This window comes from Ceratotherium simum, chromosome 38, assembly GCF_057802395.1.
Source record: "Ceratotherium simum simum isolate JZ-2026a chromosome 38, ASM5780239v1, whole genome shotgun sequence".
Lineage (NCBI taxonomy): Eukaryota > Metazoa > Chordata > Mammalia > Perissodactyla > Rhinocerotidae > Ceratotherium > Ceratotherium simum.
This window is the reverse complement of record NC_141937.1, coordinates 12952642-12975735: the sequence shown is the minus strand read 5'-3', so window position 1 is coordinate 12975735 and position 23094 is coordinate 12952642. Positions and strand designations below refer to the sequence as shown.

The following is a 23094-nucleotide window of genomic DNA, read 5'->3' as shown; positions in this document are numbered from 1 at the left end:
TTTGTTTGTTGAAAATTACATATCTTTATTTTCCTCTTATTTTTTGCCACTTTTTAAATTGAGTTTAATGGTAGCTCTATATTTTAAAAATACAAGGAAGCAGGTTTCTAGTTTGATCATTTGATATTTAAAATCGTAAAACAGACAATATTAAATTGAACTTTTATTTCAATGTTCAAAACATAGTATAGTAACATGCAAGGTTAATGAAAATAGTCTAATCTAGCAGGTAAACAGCATATATATCAAAGAAATACAGTAGCACATTTTACAGATGACATTATTGCAGATAATGTTATTAGCAGCTTGAAATACAGTGTTTAACTCTCCCTGCAGTCACCGTGCTAACAGAAAACAGGTTGCCTGGCTTGTGTTAATCTTTGATTTTATAAACAAGTGAGTAAATAAAATAGGATGTGCTCACGATAAGGATCTCTTTGCTTTAGCTCACTAGGGCTCAAACAAGGTAGTGAATATAGGTGTAATTTTTAAAATGGAAAATATATTCACAAGTATGAGGTCATGGTGATGAAAGACTGTTTTCAGAACGTAGAACTTCATTTATAGCTATTGAAATCTTTGCTGTAAACCAGGTATCTTTCTCATGCTACTTTGTTTTTGGTCTTTTTTCCACGTAGGTTTCATGCCGCCTCCAGTTCCACCACCTGCTGTGCCGCCGCCTGCTATTCCACCAGTAGTACCGACGTGTGAGTCTCCTACTTGTAGAAGTTTCTTCCTTCATGGTAGTGTTAGTGTGTCAGTTCCCATTCTTGTGAATTATTGTTAATTGTTTTATTATGAAGGTTTTCAGACAAATGCATTTTATTTTGTTAAATGATTTATAAAAAATTCACAGTATCATATGATAGTTTAGATTGCCTCTATTTTCTTAAAATGTCTTTTTAAATTGATGTATTTGAGTCAAAATTCAAAGAAGGGTCTCCACATCATATTTGTGTGTTTTGTGTATTAAATGTCTTAATCTAGAGCCCAAACCTCTCTTCCTTTTCTAATCCTTCATGTCTTTGCCTTGTTGAAGAAACGGTTCACTTCTATATGCAAGGTCCCAGATAATGGATTTGTTTTTTTGCTGCTTTGCGGTATTGAATTTGTTCCTTTATCTCCTTGGGTTTCCTGTAAATAGAAAGTTTTTAGCACCAAAGCTTGCTTAGAATCTGCTCCCGCATTTTTAGTAAGAATACTTAACAGGTGAGGTTCTGTAGACTTGATATTACATCACATCAGGAGCCATGCAGTGCCTTCTTGTCCCACTTTTAATGATGTTGAGATGGATCAGAGCATTCAGGTAGTGGGACCTGCTCATTAAAAAAGTTTCTGTTTAAAATTTCATCGAACAGTTCCATCCATTGATCATTATTGCTCGAATCTACTTTTTATTAGTTGCAAAATGGTGATCTTTCGAGTTTTTATAGTAGTCCCCCCTTAAATAAGGGGGGACTTTCTGCAGTTGTCGCTTTCTGTTGTCGCTTTCTGCGGTTTCAGTTACAGTCAACCGTGGTTTGAAAATATTAAATGCAAAATTCCAGAAATAAACAATTCATAAGTTTTAAATTGCGTGCCATTCTGAGTAGTGTTATGAAATCTTGAGCCATCCTGCTCCATCCCACCCAGAACGTGAATCATCCCTTTGTTGAGTGGATCCATGCTGTATACGCTACCCACCTGCTAGTCACTTAGTAGCCGTCTCGGGTATCAGATGGACTGTCGCAGTATCGCAGTGCTTGTGTTCGAGTAACCCTTATTTTACTTAATAATGGCCCCAGAGCGCAAGAGTGGTGATGCTGGCAATTCGGATATGCCAAAGAGAAGCCGTAAAGTGCTTCCTTAAAAGGTGAAAGTTCTCGACTTAATGGGGTGAGGAAAAAAATCTTATGCTGAGATTGCTGAGATCTGCGGTAACTTTTATTACAATATATTGTTACAATTATTCTATTTTATTATTAGTTACTGCTGGGAATCTCTTACTTTGCTTAATTTATAAATTAAACTTTATCATAGGTAGGTAGGTATGTATGTATGTATGTATAGGAAAAAACATAGTATGTATAGGGTTCAGTACTGTCCATGGGTTCGGGCATCCACTGGGGGTCTTGGAAGGTAGCCCACTGTGGATAAGAGGGGACAACTGTAATTCCTTTCACATTTCTTAGTGAGAATTTTTCTATAAAGAAAAGCTTTTTCTTATCAACTAATAGTATCTAGTTACTTTGAAGTACACTTGTATGGGAGAGCCAGGGGAGATGCTAAATTCTTCCCTGTAAGTGCCATTTTTCAGAGCAGTGAGTTCTATGGGTATTTCCAGTGATATCCAATGACTGAGGGAAAGAGGATTTCTTTCATTTCTACTTCTCTTGCCCTCTGTTTCCCTCCACTTCTTTCTCCTTCATTTTTTTTAATATTTATGGATTAATGGATTTTTACTTCCAAGCAGTTGTGTTCACTTTTCTTTTTGAAGTTCAATTTGTTTCACTTCTGGACAATGAGAGATCTTTCATGTTGCTTCTCTGTCCTTTTGAGATGACTACATCAGTTTTTGAGAGCTTCTTAGCTTTTTGGCCAATATTGGCCCAAAGGACTTTATTGTAAAGAGAACATATATGATAGCTTACTTTTTGGTAATATCCGTTTTCTTTATATTTTTAAACTCTTTTTTTCTCCTTCAGTGTTTAGATAGCATTGTTGGTTAATTAGGAAGAATTGTTTATTCTGAAAATTAGAAAAGTACTCAGAAGCCATCTCTGAATTCACCCTTCACAGAGACTCATCCTAGAGCCTACCTCCCAATTTATTTCTTTTTAGCTTATTCATTTTGCAAAACCTAGGATCAATTTAACAGAGAAAGAGAAATACCACTGTGTGCCAGGTACTCTACTAATTGTTCACACTGTCGAATTTAATTCTCATAATTCCCATACGTGATCCCAGGGGGATTTTATCCCTATTTTACAGCTCTGTTATGTGCTAACAGTTGTTGAGGTAATCTAGAGTTAAATGTGAGGGTAAAGCAGTTCTTAAAAGCCCCACGTAAATGATTTAACAGTGTTTTGACATAAATTGGACTAAAAATTCTGATTGTCTAATTGTGATTTTATATTCCTCTACTTCTGTTTTTTAACATATAAATGACATATACACTTAGAGGTTTTTCTACCCATTCTTTATACCTTTTTATGTGTAGTCCATCTTACCTCCTCTCATGTGATGAGTTTCTAACCTTGTTTGACAAAAAGTAGTGAATGTAAGGACCCTATTACCTTATAATTTCAAGGGGATCGGGCACATTTTCATTCTCATACATGTTTGTCAGTCTGCACGAATCATTTCTGTATATTTAGGTATGCGTCTACTGGCATCCTTGGAAAATTATGATTTTTTTTGTATTATTGGGATTTTCTTCTTGAGTACTGGTCCTTATTTTACTAAACATTTTTATGAAAATATTTCTAAAAATTGTTGTTTTTCTCTTTTTTAAAAATAAAGCTTTCTAAATTTAGCCTCTTCATGATGACTCATTTGTCATTTTGAGCATCAGTTATTATATAATGTGCTAAGTAATACACAGATGCTGTTAAATGAACATTCAAGCTGTCAGAAGTTAGTTTTCATTATAATTATAAATGAAATAGAGGGACCAGAAGGGAATTCATGTCATGTTAACTGAGCAGTCTTGCCAGACAATTGGGGAGAGAAAAAGAGGAAGTCATTTAAAACTTTGGCAAGGCCAGTGTTGGTCATAGTTAACTTACCATATGAATTGATTAGCCAATTAAATCTGAAACATATTTTCTCCATCTTTAAACAGCGTTAGTGCAGCCGCCATTAGCCATGACTCCAGAAACTGTGAAAGATGTTGGATTTGGGAGCCTTGTTTTACCAGGTGGTTCTGTTGCCAGTGGTCTTGCTACTTCCACTCTGCCAGCAGGAAATGTTTTTAATCCTCCAACTAAACAAGCAGAACCTGAAGAAAAAGTACCTCATCTTATAGACCACCAGATTTCTTCTGGTGAAAACACCAGATCAGGTAGGGGAAAAAAAAAAAACCCTGGGAATACATAGTTAAATCATATGTACTACTTCTCAATATTAGTGTTTAATTCTGTGGTGTCATGCATTTATAAATATTTCAATGCAAGTGTTGAAATGTTGCGATTTTTTAAAAGAGATCACTATCTCCTAAAATTTCTATTAAAAACAGATTTGGGGGGCTGGCCTGGTGGCGCAAGCGGTTAAGTGCGCGCGCTCCGCTGCGGCCGCCCGGGGTTCGCTGGTTCGGATCCCGGGCGCGCACCGACGCACTGCTTGGCGGGCCATGCTGTGGCGGCGTCCCATATAAAGTGGAGGAAGATGGGCACGGATGTTAGCCCAGGGCCGTCTTCCTCAGCAAAAAAAGAGGAGGATTGGCGGATGTTAGCACAGGGCTGATCTCCTCACAAAAAAAAAAAAAACAGATTTGGCATTGTCAGGATAGTGTAGATTTTGACACCTTTCCATTAAGACCCCTCCCCCTCCTTTTTTTTGGCCTATTGGGACTGCTTTAATGTGTTTGTTATCAAAGATTACACAAAATATGTAGATCTACAGAAAGATAAAAATGAACAAATATTAGGTGTAAAGAACTTACTTCTACCAGGTATTATCAAGCTAGGTCTAGAAGATAAATATGGTGTTTGAAAGCAGCAAGTCCTTTTTTTATGGCACCAGTGCTAGTATATTAATAATCGTTTGTGCTTTAGAAAGACTTCTGTTGAAGGGGAGAATCAGTATAAAACCTGACATTCTTGTTTAACTTAAAAGATTTCATGTGGGGCTGGCCCCGTGGCTTAGCGGTTAAGTGCGCGTGCTCCGCTACTGCCGGCCTGGGTTTGGATCCTGGGCATGCACCGACGCACTGCTTGTCTGGCCACGCTGAGACGATGTCCCACATACAGCAATTAGAAGGATGTGCAACTATGACATACAGCTGTCTGCTTGGGCTTTGGGGAGAAAAAGGGGGAAAAAAAAAAAGGAGGAGGATTAGGAGGATTAGCAATAGATGTTAGCTCAGGGCTGGTCTTCCTCACCAAAAAAAAAAAAAAAATGATTTCATGTAAAGATTTTAGGTAACAGCCCCACTTATGTTTTAATATTTAACTTTCACTATGCATGGTATTAATAATTTTAGCTTTAATTTTTATATAGTATCTAGTATACCTTGATTCTTGGGAGGGTAAAGTAGCTGATTAATGCTAAGCTAACTACTGGAAATTATAGCATGAATAATTATAGTTTCCTTTTCATACCAGAATAATTTTTGTGTGTATTATTTTTCCTTTTTCCATTTTAGTGATTCCAAATGATATATCAAGTAGCTCTGCAATTTTAGGAGGACAGCCACCAAATGTGACAAGCAATTCTGGAATTCTGGGAGTCCAAAGACCAAATGTATCAAGTAATTCTGAAATTCTTGGAGTCCGGCCATCTAATGTTTCCAGTAGTTCTGGGATTATTGGAGCCCAGCCACCAAATATTCTAAATAACTCTGGAATTTTGGGAATACAGCCACCAAGTGTATCGAGTAGTTCTGGACTTTTGGGAGTGCTGCCGCCAAATATCCCTAACAATTCTGGACTTATAGGAGTACAGCCACCAAATGTTCCAAATACTTCTGGACTTTTGGGAACACAACCACCAGCTGGGCCTCAAAATCTACCCCCTTTAAATCTCTCTACTCAGAGGATGCCTGCAATGCCAATGTTAGACATTCGTCCAGGGCTAATACCACAGACACCTGGACCAAGATTCCCTTTGATACAGCCTGCAATCCCACCCCAACGGGGAATCCCGCCACCACCAGTACTTGATTCAGCTCTTCATCCACCACCCCGTGGTCCTTTTCCTCCAGGAGATATTTTTAGTCAGCCAGAAAGACCTTTTCTAGTTCCTGGAAGACAAAGTGTAGACAATGTTACTAATCCAGAAAAAAGGATACCACTTGGGAATGATAACATTCAACAGGAAGGAGACAGAGATTACCGGTTTCCTCCTATAGAAACCAGGGAAAGCATTAGTAGACCACCCCCGGTGGATGTTAGGGATGTGATTGGACGGCCTGTAGATCCAAGAGAAGGTCCTGGAAGGCCTCCATTGGATGGTAGGGATCATTTTGGAAGACCTCCAGTAGATATTAGAGAGAATCTTGTGAGGCCAGGTTTAGATCATCTTGGTCGAAGAGATCACTTTGGCTTTAATCCGGAGAAACCCTGGGGGCATAGAGATTTTGACGAGAGAGAGCATCGGGTTCTGCCTGTCTTTGGTGGTCCAAAGGGCTTACATGAAGAAAGAGGCAGATTTCGGTCTGGAAACTATCGATTTGATCCTAGAAGTGGTCCTTGGAACAGAGGATTTGGGCAAGAAGTTCACAGAGATTTTGATGACCGCAGAAGACCCTGGGAGAGGCAAAGGGATAGGGATGATAGAGATTTTGATTTCTGCAGAGAAATGAATGGAAATCGTCTTGGACGAGATAGAATTCCAAACTGGGTCCCCCCTCCTCATGCTCGGGTTTTTGATTTTTTTGAAGGGGCCACTTCTCAACGAAAAGGTGATAACGTGCCTCAGGTTAATGGTGAAAACACTGAGAGACATGCTCAGCCACCACCTTTACCAGTACAGAGTGATCCGGAACTTTATGAAAAACTGACATCTTCAAGTGAAATAAACAAGGAGAAGAGTGACACAGTTGCTGATATAGAAAGTGAACCAGTGGTAGAAAGCACAGAAACTGAGGGGACATAATCATCACTCAGTAGGTAAAAGATACCTTTTGTAAAGTTGTCATCTCTCTGTAATAGATTAATGGCTGACTGGACCATAGTTGTTCACTTTTGTCTGCCAGAATTAAGTTAATCTGATGTTCATGTTCACCTTTCTCTCAAAATAATTGTATAACTGACTTGTATAGACATTGTTCTTAATATGAACATGGTAGGTAAACATTTTTTTATTTTTCTGGTAAAATATAAATGTTGCCCCCAGATTCTTTTAACTTCAAGGAAATGAATAACAGCTTGTCAGAGACTTCCTATGGAAGAAAGAATTTTTTAGATACTACCATTAGGTTGGATATGGTAATAGATATATATCAAAATAGCAAGTGGTGGTATATCTTATCCATATCTTTAGGCTGCTGCAGAATTTTAAGGTAATAGATGAAGCTGTGATATTTTATGCAAAGACTGGCTCTAGATATTTGAGGAGCACAATACAGAGATTTTAAAAAGTGATTTTGTAAAATCTACACTATGGTCTCTGTTTCTCCAAAGTAAGTGTTTGTGATTTGTTCCTCATACTGCAGTGAGTAAAAAAGAAAAAAACAACGACATAAATATTAAAGTACGTTTCAATGTTGGGTGAATTTTGTTTTTAGATGCCAATAAAACTTATTTGTTTGATAACAGTGTTCTAGGAATTGTATTTTTTTAACCTATAAATTCTTAAAACCCTGAATCATTAGCAGCATGTACTTAGTTGTTGCAGAAGTTTTCTGTTACCCTTAATAACAACAATGAAGAACTGTGTGGTGGAAAAAGCATGTACTTTGATGTAGAAATCATGCAGTCTCGTTAGTTTGTATGTAATAGCTGTGTATAAGTATTGTGTAAGTCATACAGAGGTTTTTCTGTTTCTCTGTATGTCTATCTTCATGCACGTACAGAGAAAAATAGAAAGTTGATAGTTTAGATAATAAAATATTTTTTAAAACCGGATAGAGAATTAGAGAAATCTGGCTAATTGACGTTGCCCATAGTTACAGCTCTTAGCCTTTCTGAAGGTAAAATAAGAAATATTGTAAAGAAATACATTGGCAGTTTGGCAATTCTTTTTTAATATAGTTAAGCATGAATCCAGATTCAGCATGGAGCCAACTTTCACATAAATGCTTGCATTGCTTTGTTTCACACTATATCTGTTATTCTGCGTAGATAGTGCTAGTACTAAAGTACTTGTCACTTGCCTGAAGTGAATTTCTTAATTGCACAAAATTTGTAGTGGTGGTGTTGGATTTAAAAACATTAGTTTGTATACCAGGAACAAAGTGTGCATCATGTGTTTCATAGGCTCTGGGTAACACTGTTCAGATTAGCCTCCAAGGTAAACTGAAAGCAGAAAAAGTTGAGATTGGTTTCCAGTTTTATTTATTTATATATATTTTTTGCTTTTAATTTTCATTTATTTGCTGTTTATTTCTCCTTTGTGTTTTACGTATATATTAAACCATTAGTTTTTTTTGTTTCTAATGAAGACTTTCATTTGGTCCTATAAATAGTAATTTTGTTTCCTATGCGTTTCCAACAATTCATCATTTTCTCTGTTCATCTAAAATTCCTAAGCTACATTTGTCAAGCCTCCCCAGAAATGATAGAGCATACCAGCCGTTTAAAATTGGATTGTTTTTGCTTACCTCTGATGATCTAGAGAGCTGTAAAAGCTTTGAGGTTCCTGGCCAAAAATGAAGTCTTTTCTTCTTACAGGTTCTGAATAGAAATAGTACATTATTTATTTTGTTATTTGGAAAAGTGAGTGAGAGTGGAAATTTGGTGTTTATTTCTAAGGTAGTTCAGTTCAATAATTTGAGTTGGTTTCAGATCTTTTCCTTAGGGTAACAGGAAAAACTGTGACATTGGTACAAAGTTTTAATGTTCAGGAAAGATTAGTTTTGTCCTTAAGGAAACTATATTGACTGAGATTTCTCTCAAACTCCTTTAGTTGCATTTAGCATTATTAAAATTAAGTGACATTCGCTTGGATTAAGTAGCAATAAAATATGTGAGACTTTTCAGTAACTTTTGATCCCAGGCTTTTTATCACTGCTGGGCCTTCATGTGCAAACTCGAAAACAAAATACATACAAGTATTGCACTGGTTTGAAGATTCTGGTAGTGCAAGTTAACCTAATCAGTTGTCAGTACTGTGTCTAGAAACCCATCTTGGAAATGTGTGACACTCTTAAAATAGCTGAAAAAATTCTGTGTACTTGTTCTCACTTTGTCCTTGTTTTGTTGTATAATATTTAAGTAAAAGGATATTATTCGCCTTAATACTGAATTTCCAAAATTGATATTTACGTTCACCATTTTTTTTTAATGATGGAGAGAAAAGTTAATTGTCTTTGATAATAGGATCCTTTGACATAGGACCTCTCACATTTTTGATACTTTTGATCACAGTGCTGTCACTAGAATGCTAGCAGTTAGACATATGCAAGGAGTAACTTAACCACTGTAATAAAATGGTTTGAGGTGCTGCAGGCAGTAGCTACATTAGACAGCAAATCACCTAATGATTTGATTTGTGATATGTTAGAGGGAGAGAATGATATGACTTTCTGGAGTTTTAGAAGACTGCAGTATTTAGTAGACATTAATTTTTAAATGGTTTTTTATGTCTTTAAACATTTCATTCAACACTGGCTTCTGTTCTTAGCATAAATGCATACATTGTACTTTGATCATTTATATCATAGATGGAAACTTATTTTACAGCAAAGTAGTTTTTATCTGCAGCATATTATAGTTGGAAACCTCCTTATTCTAATTTTCTTTCAATATATAGGGTGGACAAATACTTAGAAAGCATTGGCAAATGGAATAGTATAAAATTATTTGTTTAAAACTCTGGAAATGGCTTCATATAATATTTAATTTATAAAATTTGTTCATTATTTAAGCTATTAACATTCTTACCAGAGCAGTTTCTTTCATCCTGATAATTTGTTTCATTAACTTATTGGCCATTTTTCACTCACATAAAAGATGATGTTTTATGGAACCACACATTGAGTTGTTTTGGGGATGGGGCACTTTTACATTTAAAAAGAAAAAGTTACCTCTTTTAATTTGAAAAAGCATTTTTTTATAAACACTGTAGTTCATCAGATCTAAGGTACCTGATTGTAAGAAGCACCAGTCAGAAATAAAATGTTTCCGGTATGACATGCCAGTGATTATAAGACCCATCCCTAATTCAGAAATGTCAAAATGTAATAAGTGTCTTAGAATCAAAGAAATATGGTATTCATTATTTAAACTTATATATATTCCCTTACTCATTAAGTGATTTAGAGAACATTTTGATGTTTTTCATCATTGTATATATTTTAGATAGGCACAACCTTCAATGAAAAAAAAATTTTAGTATTTAATTAAAAATAATTTTGTTATACCTTATGTGCCTTCATCATTATTACTTTATTGGGTGCTATATTAATAAAATGTTTTAAGGGCTTTTAACTCTTTTCAAGGAAAGAAAATGCTAACTTTTCTTCTTTAAATATTTTACATAATATAGAAGAGGAGAGCAGCTATCTTTATATTCATAGGCAAAATAAAAAACTAAATTATTGTAAGTAATCATAAATACTGCAATATGGCAGAGAATTATAACTGTTTCCTTAAATGATGATGCTGTGGTTTTATATAAAGCATCTTTTAAACTATAACTTAAGTTGTAGGCACTAAAAATTTAATTTTTCACTTCTGAAGAAAGAAAATCAAGTTACTACACTCTTTAATGGGAGATTTAAAAACAAGATACCTTGATTCAGCAAAACTTTCTGGAGCTAGAATTTAAAATTAATGGTCCCGGATTGTTTTCATGTGGGGGCATACTTTATTTTTTTTGTGAGGAAGATCAGCCCTGACCTAACATCTGCCAATCCTCCTCTTTATTTATTTATTTATTTTTTCTTGCTGAGGGAGACTGGCCCTGGGCTAACATCCGTGCCCATCTTCCTCCACTTTATATGAGACGCAGCCAGAGCATGGCTTGCCAAGCAGTGCGTCAGTGTGCGCCTGGGATCCGAACTGGCAAACCCCGGGCTGCCACAGCAGAGCGTGCGCACTTAACCGCTTGCGCCACCGGGCCAGTGGGGGGCATACTTTAGGTGGGGACGTGCATATTGAGATCAATTTGAAATGCACTATCTCTGGTTCTTAGCCAGGAGGTGTGTAACAGAATCACCTGTGGAGCTCTTTGCACATATGGGGGAGGGAGGTCGCTACAAACTTAGTAATATAGAATCTCCTGGGGGCATACATATTTATACACACACACCTTTCTGGGTTTATGTATATATTTTAAATCCCCACACACCACTGCTTTAGATATATTAAAATATGTAAATATTTAAGACACCATACTTGAGATTCTTAAATTTTTTTTAAGTAAAATACTTCAGTGATACAAAATTATTTTTAGTGTTTCAATAAAATATAAATTTAATTGTGGCAATTGATGTTGGGGGATGAATAAAAAATAGAGAAGTCCATGATCACAGATGTTTTTAGCTCAGTCTAAAAGTGAATTTATATTATAGTAGGAAAAAGGATGGAAGGAAGCATATGAGATGGTTTTGTAGGAAGTATTTTTGGCTGAAGTGAAAATAACACAAATCAGTGGTTTATTTATTTGGCATGAACTTTGCTCAGACATTTTTCTTCCCCACTACTTAATCCTCTGCTCTTTTAGGGGGCTCTTTTCATCATCCTGTAGGTATGCTTAGAATTACTCTGCCTTGTTCTCGTCAAGATATAGAGCAAATATCTAAGTAAGTTGTAAAATATATGTTAGGGTATCAAGGAGTAGAATTTTGCTAATGGGCTAACTTTATATTGTATGAGAAATGTTAGATGCTTCAGAGAGTAGGATGACCTGCAGTGAAGAAGCTGAGAGTGCTTCTGCATAGAGCTCAATAGAGAGTAGAGAGTGAACTTGAAACTTGTGACTTTTGAGCCCTGAACTTAATGAGAATCAGATGAGTTTAATGAGCATATTACACTTGCATAACTGTGGCAGAGATGTAGCACTTCGTTGACCTGTGTTGTTGTCCTCCCTGCCCAATAGCACTCTCTCCACCCTGCCGTGGGCAGCTATCACTGTTGGTCTTGTTTTATGTTTTTGCCTTTCTCAGAATTCTCAAATCCTTCTCATCATGGCACTGCAGCCTCCTTTTTGACCCATCATTCCAGGCAAGGACTATCAGTTGGCTTTGTCTGTTGAAAGCAGTTCACTGCCCCATGGCATAGTGATTTCTACTGTCATTTCCAGCATTTAAATACCTTGAATCTATGAAACAAGTTTTCTCTTCTGTAAAAGACCAGTTGAGAAAGCAAGAGGAACAGAGGGAAAGACTAACAATATCGGAATAGTATTTAAAAGAGCACAGATTTTATTGCCTTTGGGTTTTCAAAACTGGCTTTAACATTTGCGAGATGTATGTCTTTGGACAAGTTACTGTACCTCTAAGCATCATTTCTTAATAGCTAATCCGCAGGGTTACTTTTTTTTTATTATTATTGAGGCTAATATTTAATGGACATGTACTATGTGACAAGAACTGGGATAATTTTATTACCTGTGTAATATAATCCTCATGACAATCCTGTGAGGTAGTTATTATTTTAATAACTATTTTACTAAGGAGAAACCTAAATCACAGATTTAAGTAATTTCCCAAAGTCTCACAACTTGTAAATATTTGAGCAAAGATTGAAACCCAGGTCTGTCAGATTCAAAAATTAGTGTGTACCATCTAATAGAGTGCCAGACACGTGGCAGAATCAACTATTAGTTCGTCTGTTTAGAAAAGGCAAATAAATTTGTGCAGAAAAACAAACTTGAACAGCCCAACCAGGCTTATCCATATAGGGTAGCACACTTAAACACTCAACTTAAGTTGTGTTTTCATTGTTAAAAATATTTGGGGAGCTATCTTCTTTTCCTATAGCTAAACATTCACTTCAGTTTTGTTTCTGAGATTCTGTTTTCAGGATTTGTTTTTTTCTTAAGGTTATATACCATGGTGTAATATTGTTAACTTCCTTAATAACTTGCTATTTTGGAGGCAGGTTGGTATTGCATTGATATTTAATAAGATTTCTTTCTGAAAACACTTTTTCCCACAAATTAAATAAAATTTCAAAGCTTTTTTATCCTTTAGAATGTTTTAAGACATGTAAATCAGAGCCAGTGATTGCTTGCAAATTTATATTTTAAGTTGTGGCTTTGGCAGCTCCTGTCTAAAATTTGGTATTTATACACTGTATGTATAGCCAAAACTTAGCACTCAGTTTTCTTGTGTATAAAACTCCTATATCAGGAATATTTCATGGCTTGAATTAAATGAAATATGTAAAATTATTGTTAACACATAGTAAGCATTCACTGTTAGTTTTTATTCACCTCTTGAATTCAGGCAGTTTAGAAGCTAGCTGTTGTCTTTGGTGGCAGTGGATAATTTGCAGTTACTTTACTTTACTAGAATATATAACCTGGTTCTAAGTTTTCTTTCTCTTCAAGTCTTCTGTTCAAGTTGACTTAGATTCATTCTCAGCATGTCATGGTGCTGGCCTTGGATCACCTTTTCCAGAGTCTCTGAGCAGGTGACTCTAAACAATGTGGCCATATTACTGTCTAATCCACATATCAGGGAAACGTGCTTTTCATATTTGTACGTTATATTTCTATTTCTACTAATTTTGCCAAAGGTAATTACTATTTTGCTTATGTTATGATTATTACATGAAATAAAAAGTTCTTGCATTTGAACAATCACTTTTTAATAACATGAGTCTTGTGTTTATTACTGAACTTGGGTCAGTTTACACATTAGTAACAGTATTAGTAAAATCAGAGGACTTGCATTAAGTAAATAAAATAAGCTTTCTAAGTATAAAGGATAACTATTGTTTAAGAATCCATCTTTCCTTCTGTGGTGATTGAAATTACTTTGAGCCTTTTAGATAGGAGAGAGGAGCATTACCATCTCAGAAGGTTCTGGAAAACATCACATGTTAGATCTCTGTGGTCATAGTGAGGGAAAGGATTTAGAGATTTCTAAGTAGTAAAACCATCAGGGCTTCATTGAAGACAGTGTTTTTTATAAAATTTAATAATATTTTAATTACAGCCCTCCATTTTCATCATATTATTTTCTGAATTGTTAGCCAGATAGTCTGTGACCACAGGTTAAAATGCATTCCTGGGCGTGGACCTACTCCACTCACCAGCCACGCTGTGGCAGTGTCGCACATACAAAGTAGAGGAAGATTGCCACAGATGTTAGCTCAGGGCGAGTCTTCCTCAGCAAAAAAAAAAATGCATTCTCATTACGGAGAGAGAAGGGTTTGGAAGTAGAGAGACTTAACATTTTTAGCCTCTGTGTCATGGACATTCTATACAATTTATCTTCAGAAACACACTGTTTGGTAGGATTTGTCATCTCTTCTTTAGAAATCAAGAAGCACACTTGAAGAAGTCCGTGGTCACACAGCTTTTGATTTGCGTAGGTGTTTGATCCCAGGTTTTGCTAACTTTAAAGTTATGTTTTACATTAGAAGATACACTTTTGGAAAGTAGGTTTTAATATATGGTCTGTATAATTAGTTTCCTAGGGCTACTGTAATAATGTACCAAAAATGGGGCGGCTTTGAACGACAGAAACTTATTTTCTCACTGTTGCAGTGGCTAGAAGTCTGAAATCAAGGTGTTGGCAGGGCCATGCTCTCTCTGAAGGCCTTAGAGGAGAATCTTCCTTGCCTCTTCCAAACTTCTGGCAGTTCACAGCAGCCCTTGGTGTTCTTGGCTTGTAGATGTATCCCTCCAATCTCTGCCTTTGGTGCCATATGGCTGTCTTCCATCATGTCACATCATCTTCCCTGTGTGTGTGTCTGTGTCTAAATTTTCCTCTTATAAGGATGCCAGTTATGTTGGATTAGAGGTCCACCCTATTCCAGTATGACCTCATCTTAACTAATTACATCTGCAATAACCCTACTTCCAAAGAAGGTCACATTCTGAGGTACTAGGAGTTAGGACCTCAACATATATTTTTAGAGGACACAATTTATAACATCCTGTGACTAAATTCTAAAGATCTAAGTAAATAGACCTTGAACATTTTAAAGCACAAACCCATACAATGGGAAAGGTAGTCACATTTTAGAGTGACAAAACCCATCTTTATATAATCCATTTTTAAATTGCTTTGGGTGTTACAGCAGTCAAATTTAAATCCCTAAGTACTGCAAACTGGTAAACATGATAGTGCTGACTAGCTTTTTAGATGAATTTGTAATGCCCATACTTTTATGTTTCTTTAGTAATACTTGAACTAAAGGAATTTGAAAGAAAATCCATAGCAAAGAATCTATTCACTGCAAATTATTCTTGCGTTAAAGAAAATGCTGGCTTTTAAAGGTGAAGGTTTTTTTTAGACTCGATTAAATACAGCTACCCTGAAAATGCAGTTGTGTTCTTCCATTCCACTTCTACTGTTTGTGTCTGTTTTTATAGTACTAGCGTTTTCTGTTTTGTCTACTCATTAACATTTCCTCAAGTGATATGACTATCATTTTGCTATTTCAGTGATTTATTAGAAATAGGGTTTTTATTTACCAAATAAATTACCAGTTGACTATATTTATCTAGTATTATAACCTTAATACATTTCTCTACTTTTTCAGAATTAGCCAGCAAAATTTTTATTTGATTGAGTAAAAAACGGCTTTGTATCTGACTGAAATCCAAGTTATATGAATATATATGTCTTTACTAAATAGTTGTCTCAACAAGGGCTCTGGCAGCTTTTATAGAAATTTGAATGGAGAATTCTGGTTTTTATTTGAAAGGCACCAAAGCACTTAGAACACTGCCTGACGTGTAGTACTACGTAGCTGTTTAATGTTGTAATTGTCAATAATGGCTAATAGAAACTTTGGGGACATTCAAATCAGTGTGTATTCGTTGCAAATAATTAAGGGATTATTTATCAGATTTGGATATTACAACCCAAAATGAGGGTGGAGGGGTGGAGAGGGAATGGAGTTTTGGTTCTTGGAGCTTTATAGGTCTTCTAAAGCTTTTTCATCCTCCAGAGCCTCAACTCTTTGAGCTATGTTTGTGTTTCTGGTCCTCAGTACCAACCTTTCAACACAGCTGTCTGATTCATTAGGCTAGTGGCACGCATCCTGCTGGCCCAGTGGCTTGCCTGTCACGGAGAGATGGCTGAGATCTAATTTCAGGAAGAACAATTAGAAAGCTTCCTTTCTCTTGTTAATTGTCTAAGTATGTCCAGATAGTAACAATTTAGTGGTTAAAAATAGTATTCTTGATTTTCTTATTCAGTGAAGTAGGAATTCAAGTTTTAAGAGTAGATTTTTTTCCATGGGACTTGAAAAAGGCCGATTCATATGAAATGTAAAAAAGCATTACACTTTTCCCATGACTATATTCATCCTAAAAAAGTTGTTAATTACTGAAATAAACTACTTCCTTAAATTGTGTCTGACTCAATCCATTATACGGCAAACGATGTTTAGAAAAATGATTTTAAAATTTTTTTACTAGATCTCCCTATATGATAGAATTTGAAAAGCATATGTAGAGCCATTTTATCCCAAAGTAAGTCTGCCATATAAAATTTGAGATCTCAAGAGATTATCTATTTGGGGAGAAAAGTAAAGTTACTTACCTATGGTTGATTCTGGAATCTCGAGTCATTCATAGTAGCCAGCTTAGGAAGATACACTAAGGATCTTGATTTCATTGGAAATCAAAAAATGCCACACTAACCATAGTTACCTGTACTTTCAAATGTAAAGCAGTAACTTAATTTCTTAGCAGAGCTTTAAAAAAATAACAACTAGACTCTTTAGGGGATAATGTAAAATTTAATTGTTACCCTGATACGGAAAGGTAAATTGGGATGGGGCAGTCCTTTGAACTTACAGCTCTAATCTTTGTTTGTCACATTGGTTATTTTAAATTTATTTGTCAGACTAAAGCTATAGATGTAGGAACTTAAATGGAGAGGTACGTAGTGTACCTGCCTCCAAATTCAAAGGCTTTGTTTTAATTTGAGCTGTGTTTAAAGTTTTCTTCTTAACCTGACTTCTCTACTTTGGGCAAGTAAAATCACTTGTCCACATTTTAATCAATGGCAGACTAAGGTTGATTTCTAAATTAGTATCAGTTTTCAAAGGGCCAGTAAAGGGCTCCTCTCACCCTAAAAGCAATTCCATTTAACTGATAGTAAAAGTAGGGGATGTAGAAATGTTCATGGATGAAGGAAAAATTCTGATGGAGGATTCATCTGAGAAACCATGGGATAAAGGCACTGGCCTTTCGGTGTCATGAGCCTGTGGTCTGTGGCTCTCTGATTATTCTAGCTGTCCAAGGGTTGTAGTCAAGGGTATGGCCTTGATTCCCACTAAACATCAGATGAAAATGATCTTAAGAGGATATGGGAATAGTGTAACCAGGTCGTAAACAGTCATGATATGTAGGTTCAGAGAACTGAAGGAGACTGACGCTTTGTCATTAGTCCTTTCAGGTGTGATTTTCTCAGTTTTTCCAAAGGAATATTTTACTGCCTTTTCTTTTGTTCTTAGTAGTTTATGACAGCTCTCCATTCCTTTCTGTAGCTCCGAGTAGCGGGTGGTCTGATGGGAGAAGAAAGTGATTATAGAGCACTGCCTTTTGTTGGATTTGTTATCAAATATCTACCCAGGCACCTTAAACAGAGCACCTATTCTGGCTGGGAGTGGTTGGGCCAGGTTAATTTTTTTGTGGTAAATATTTTTTCCGTTGCTCAATGAGTAGTCTGACTTCACTTTTGTTTCTCTCTTGGCTCTTTACATTTTTAATTTAACATTTCAAAATAGTGTCTAATCTAATGCAACTCATAAACACGTTTGTGTATGCACTCACATACGTATTATAGACATGCACACATGCCTATGTGTGTATGTCAGATACCTTCTCCTCAAAGAACATTCAGCAAGCGTTGTGGATTTTCTTTGATCTGTTTATGATGGCACTTGATTATTCTCTTAGGAATCAGACAACTTAAAACCCATGTATTTTCTTTGCTTCGATTCTCGCACCTGCTTACCAAACTTATACTTCTTAGGAGTTAGATCTTTAAAGCCTGATATTTTCTCATCAAGGCCAATTCAGTCTTCCTTAGAAAAATGACTCCTTTAAAGGTTCCGGTAACCAGAAATTAATACTAAATGTATACTAGGTACTAAATGCATTCTTAGAGAATGAGAGTGAGCAAGAGAACTGCCTATAATTTTTAAAGCAGTAATATTTCTGATAGCTGGCTAAAAAAAAGTACTAGCTTTAAATCATTTTTGAGTCTGATTTATTTTAGCCTAGCAGTACTCTTTCAAGTTACTATCCAGTGCTCTTCATAGCATCAGTACTATGGCACACTTTGTGGATTTGCTGCAGCTTCTTTCTTTGGATCAGCTGGGTCCGAAGCTGCCAAAAGTTAATTGAGGCTGAACAAGACTTCAGAGAGGAGACAGAGAGAGAGATGGGGGAGAGGGATGCAGCTGGGGACAGGCACATGCCCCTTGTTGGCCTTTGTTTCATAGTCAGTGTGCAAACAAGCCTTTCTTCTGTTTTTCCTTTTTGTGACTGTTTTTTTCTTTAAAGCTATTTTATGAGCATACTCTTGGATATTCTAATTTGTCAACCACTATATTAAACTCCTCTTTATCAAGCTGATAAATCCAAAGTGAAATACTTTATGTCATTGAGCCAGTGAGCATAGGATTGCTTCATAGGAATAAAGATAGTGTGTTTGACTCATCATGTATTAAGAGTACGTATTTGAAATGCCAAGCGGTAGACCTCCTGGGATGATGATAAAAAACCGACCAAACAAACAACCCAGCCATTTATCTGGTTTTAGAATTTAGCCCAGGAAAGAAAACCTCTTGGGTGCTGCTGCTGTGACAGCCTACTGTATACCCTTGGGCCCTCTTTAATATTACAACTTAACCTTCTAAATGAGAATTAATAGTGTTCTCAATGCCTTTGTGCCACCATAATTATTCCTACACCCCTCTGCTCTCTAAGCGTAATATAATCTGGAATTTACTTGTGTAGCAGAACTGCTGAGGCCCTACCACCCTTGCTTCTGGCTTTCCCATATCCGTCTGATCTTAGAGCTTTCATCTGTAATTAAAAATCTTTGAAGCCCCAGGTGAGGGATTCACATATTTTAGGGTATGTTTTTAACTATAGCTTGCACAATAGAAAGAACCTTGAGCCTGGGGAAAGTTAGCATTGTAGTATCCATAAGTAATGGAATTTATCTTCTTGCCCTCCAGGACTCTAGTTTTTATCTAGAGCAAGGTTTAAAAATGTGGACTGCGTACCAACATTTCCCTACCCCAAGAGACGCAGGTACTTGACCCCCACAACTATGACAGATACCATTCATCTATCCTGGACTTGTTCTTGCTAAGCCCCAGATTTTCCACATTTCTCGAGGCAGCCACTACTAGTCACAGTTGTTAGCATTAGATCTGAAACCTCTTCTTCATGCTGGTCCTGAAGAATTTTACCATTTAAAACTGTATGCCTTTCTTAGACAGTTGTTCCAGTGTCCTCCTCTCAGTTTGCAATGTGTATAGGTTTTTAGTTCTTAAGGTGATATTACATGATGTTGCTTTCCATTGATTAACACCGTGTGGATATTATTCTGTCTTTGCCTTCACTTGCCTTGAGATGCAGTCATATCTTGCATAATTTAATGAATTAAGTGTTCTGTTTCTAAATTTTATTTTTTTTTGGTGAGGAAGATCAGCCCTGAACTAACATCTGCCAGTCCTCTTTTTGTTGAGGAAGATGGGCCTAGGCTAACACCCATGCCCATCTTCCTCCACTATATGGGACGCTGCCACAGCATGGCTTGACAAGCAATGGGTTGGTGCCCCCCTGGGATCCGAACCCGTGAACCCCGGGCCGCCGCAGCGGAGCGCGTACACTTAACCACTTGCACCACTGGGCCGGCCCCTGTTTCTGAATTCTTTTAAGCATTTTTAAACAAAAATAGCAATATAGATAAAATTATTAGCTCTTAATTTTATAGATGTGTCATAATACCCTAATTATATTCTGGCCTTATTTTCAGCACTTTTTAGGGAAAGGAATCCTTAATGAAGATGTTAAGAGGAGTAATTACATCTTTTGATATTTGTTTTAGGTTGATTTTAACCTTGTCAATAAAATTGTTTTAAATCATTATTAGAAACATACTAAGATATGACCTTTGAACCCAGTAATTTTTGTTTCAGATATTAAAATAAAACTTTATTTTTAAGAAATACTAAGGGAACAGTTATTTTTATTGAATTACATTGGAGGAGGAAATTTTATAAGGAAACAGTTGAAAAGAACTCCGAAAAACGGAATGGAATTAGGATTAGTATACTTGCATTATTTCCCAATGAAAATAAAACTAGTGAGAGGCCAGTACAAAGATGGTTTAAGAAAAGAACAAGCATTGGTTAGCACCCGAATATACCTAGACTTTTTTTTAAAAATGGGAAATTGAAGTTTTATGGTAAACTCTCATGTTTATGTAATCTGAGTATGTTAGAATAAAATATTTTAAGATTATGAGTGATCATGGAAATCAACACACATGGCCTTGCTGACTTTTTAATATTGAGCACCTGAAAGTTTGGATCTCTTTTGGTTTTGTTAAGAAAAATAAAACCAGTCTCAGAAATTTGGCCGCTTTGAAACTTGACTGAACTTGGTACTTTGAGTTGCTTGAAGTGCCTAGTAAAATCTGATTTGCTTAGGTTGGCTTTGAAGTACAGTCATGCATCGCTTAACAACAGGGATACATTCGGAGAAATGCACTGTTAGGCGATTTCGTTGTCATGTGAACATCATAGAGTGTACTTACACAAACCTAGGTGGTACAGCGTACTACACACCTACGCTCCATGGTACTCATCTTATGGGACCACCATGGTATATGCACTCCATTGTTGACTGAAATGTGGCGCATGACTATAATCTGATTTAGTAACTTGCGACAATAAATAGATACAGAGTTGCTTTTCTATCAGTAGTTTAGGACCTGAGCCAGGAGAAATCCTTAGATTTGCTAACTATCATTGAATTACTTATGTCTAGACTGTTCTTTAACCATACTTATATTCCCTTTCTCAATTCTTACACCTCTTAGCATGTTTCCAAATCACATGCAATTTTTATTTCCTTTGGGAAGAAGAGACATAACCTAACAGCTTTAGAGATAATGCTGATTGCTATATGAACGTTCTCCTTCAGTAAATTGTTTTACTCACTTGGATATAAGCTTACTTATTGTTTTGTAGTCAGGTTTAGGGGTCAACTGCATGAGCTTTTCCTTATATTTCCATTATCCGAGTTCATCGTTATCAGATGACTCAAGTGTACAGGTCAAATTGCAATTAGAGATGCATTTGAATGATGTTGTTCACATTGGTCTTTAGAATATGGAATTTCAGCTTAATTTTTTGTCCTTTTATTAGTTCATATAGCAGATCTGAAAGTGAATCCAACTTGAATTTTCTTTCTTTGGAGGAGAATGGGTAACATATCCAAAGCACTTGTCATTCAATATTCAGATCAGCTTCAGATGGTTGTGGAGCCTAAAGGAGTTCTGTTTAGCCTGTAACACTAACCGTAGTGAGATTATAACCAACACTGTGGCTTCTCTCTAGTAGAAAAAGTTATACTCTTGAATGCTTATTCTGAGGTTTGTTTAGCACAGATGACCATCTTTGCCTATTATATCTGGGATTATTGTTCTCGCATATTTTAGTGTGTTAGATATTTGTGTTGAGATGCATTTGATCTCTTGTGGAAGATACTGCTAAATGCAAATCCAGTTCTGTTAGCTGCATGTGGAAGTGTTTCAATAAATTTATGGATCCAGGGAAAAGAAAAGAGAACAATCTCTGGGGCCAAGTTCACTATTTTTTTAATAGCTATTTTTGGGAGATTTTTAAGTGAGATAAATTTCTTTGCAGATTGCTTTCCTTGGTAACCATGTTGACAACACTGGGGGTGTTATTGTGCATCTGATCTCTTTTCACTTGTATGAGGTGAACTGCTTAAACTGTATTGTGAGCAGGCACATTTTCGACATTTTCAGGAAATTATAAGATTTAACAACATCAACCAGATTTTCAAGTTGTAAAGACTGTATTTAGAAGATAAAGTTTAAGTGAAATAGCTAGTTATAATGTCTTCTACTGGTCACTTCTGACAGTGTGCGGTAATTAACTTTCAGGACCCAGATCTAAATATTAATTTTTTCTCTACACTGGGCACAAATATTATTGTGGACTAATGCCCAGCAGCATACAAAAGTTAATATGACAGTTTTTCAAAGGTGATGCCTAATTTAAAATATCAGATTATTTTACTTTTGTGTCTTAAAATAAAAATTGAAGTGTTTGTTGTAATGGATGGGATTTGGGACAAATAAAATCTAGAAAACTTCCTGTTGAAGATTATACAGAATTATGATAAAATTGTATATTCAGAAAAAAAATCAGTTTTTACCCCTAAAATTCTATTCCGGCAAACGAGAAGATGGTTCTGCTGAGTCAGAACACTTTTCAGGATGATTCAATTCCTTAAATTGTTAAGAATATTTCGATAAAGATCTTTCAGTGCGTTCTTCAAGCTCAGGTTCCTTTTGTGTGCTATTTTCTGGAGAGCCCATAAAGGGAAATATACTTGCTTTTTAGGCCTAGGAGAATAGAAAATATTTCTCATACCCAGACAGTTTTGCTTTCCCTTGTTATGTGCCTCTCCCATTCTCCACGGAGTCATTCCAGTCACCACAAAGTATATCCTTTTTCTGCCCTCTCAGCAGAGGACCTTCCTCTTGTCTCATGGTACAGCTGGTGGATGGGAACCACTCTGTTCCAGCAGCCTCTCTAAGCTTGCTTAAAATCATCTGGTCTCTGCTTCTAGTCATTCTCCACCAGGGAGAGTTTGACGCCCTCTTTCTCCCTGGGGACATTTAGCAGTGTGTGGAGACGTTTTTGGTTGTCACGACTGGGATGAGGTTGAGAGTGCTGCTGGTATCCAGTGAGTGTTAGGGGTGGGGATGCTGCTCAACATCCTGCGTGCGTAGGGCAGCCCCCATGACAAAGAAGTCTCTCTCCAAATGTCAAAAGTGCTGGGACCAAGAAACTTGAGTCTTAGGAAGTGTCACTCCCTATCTCT

General features: G+C 36.3%; 1 protein-coding gene across 6 annotated transcripts in view; it reads left to right on the top strand.

Annotated features, from left to right (window-relative positions):
- Positions 1–23094, top strand: part of SCAF8 (SR-related CTD associated factor 8) — a 201569-nt gene that overhangs the window by 74803 nt on the left and 103672 nt on the right. For 4 of the 6 annotated variants that reach the window (XM_087425114.1, XM_087425115.1, XM_004440702.3 and 1 more), the window contains 3 exons: positions 639–707; positions 3824–4042; positions 5345–7454. In XM_087425114.1, coding sequence (XP_087281240.1) covers positions 639–707; positions 3824–4042; positions 5345–6795 — 1739 coding nt within the window. In that variant the 3' untranslated portion in view covers positions 6796–7454. Of the gene's footprint in view, positions 1–638; positions 708–3823; positions 4043–5344; positions 7455–23094 lie in introns of those variants that run through there. The other 2 variants (XR_015550112.1, XM_087425113.1) reach the window with 1 other exon arrangement.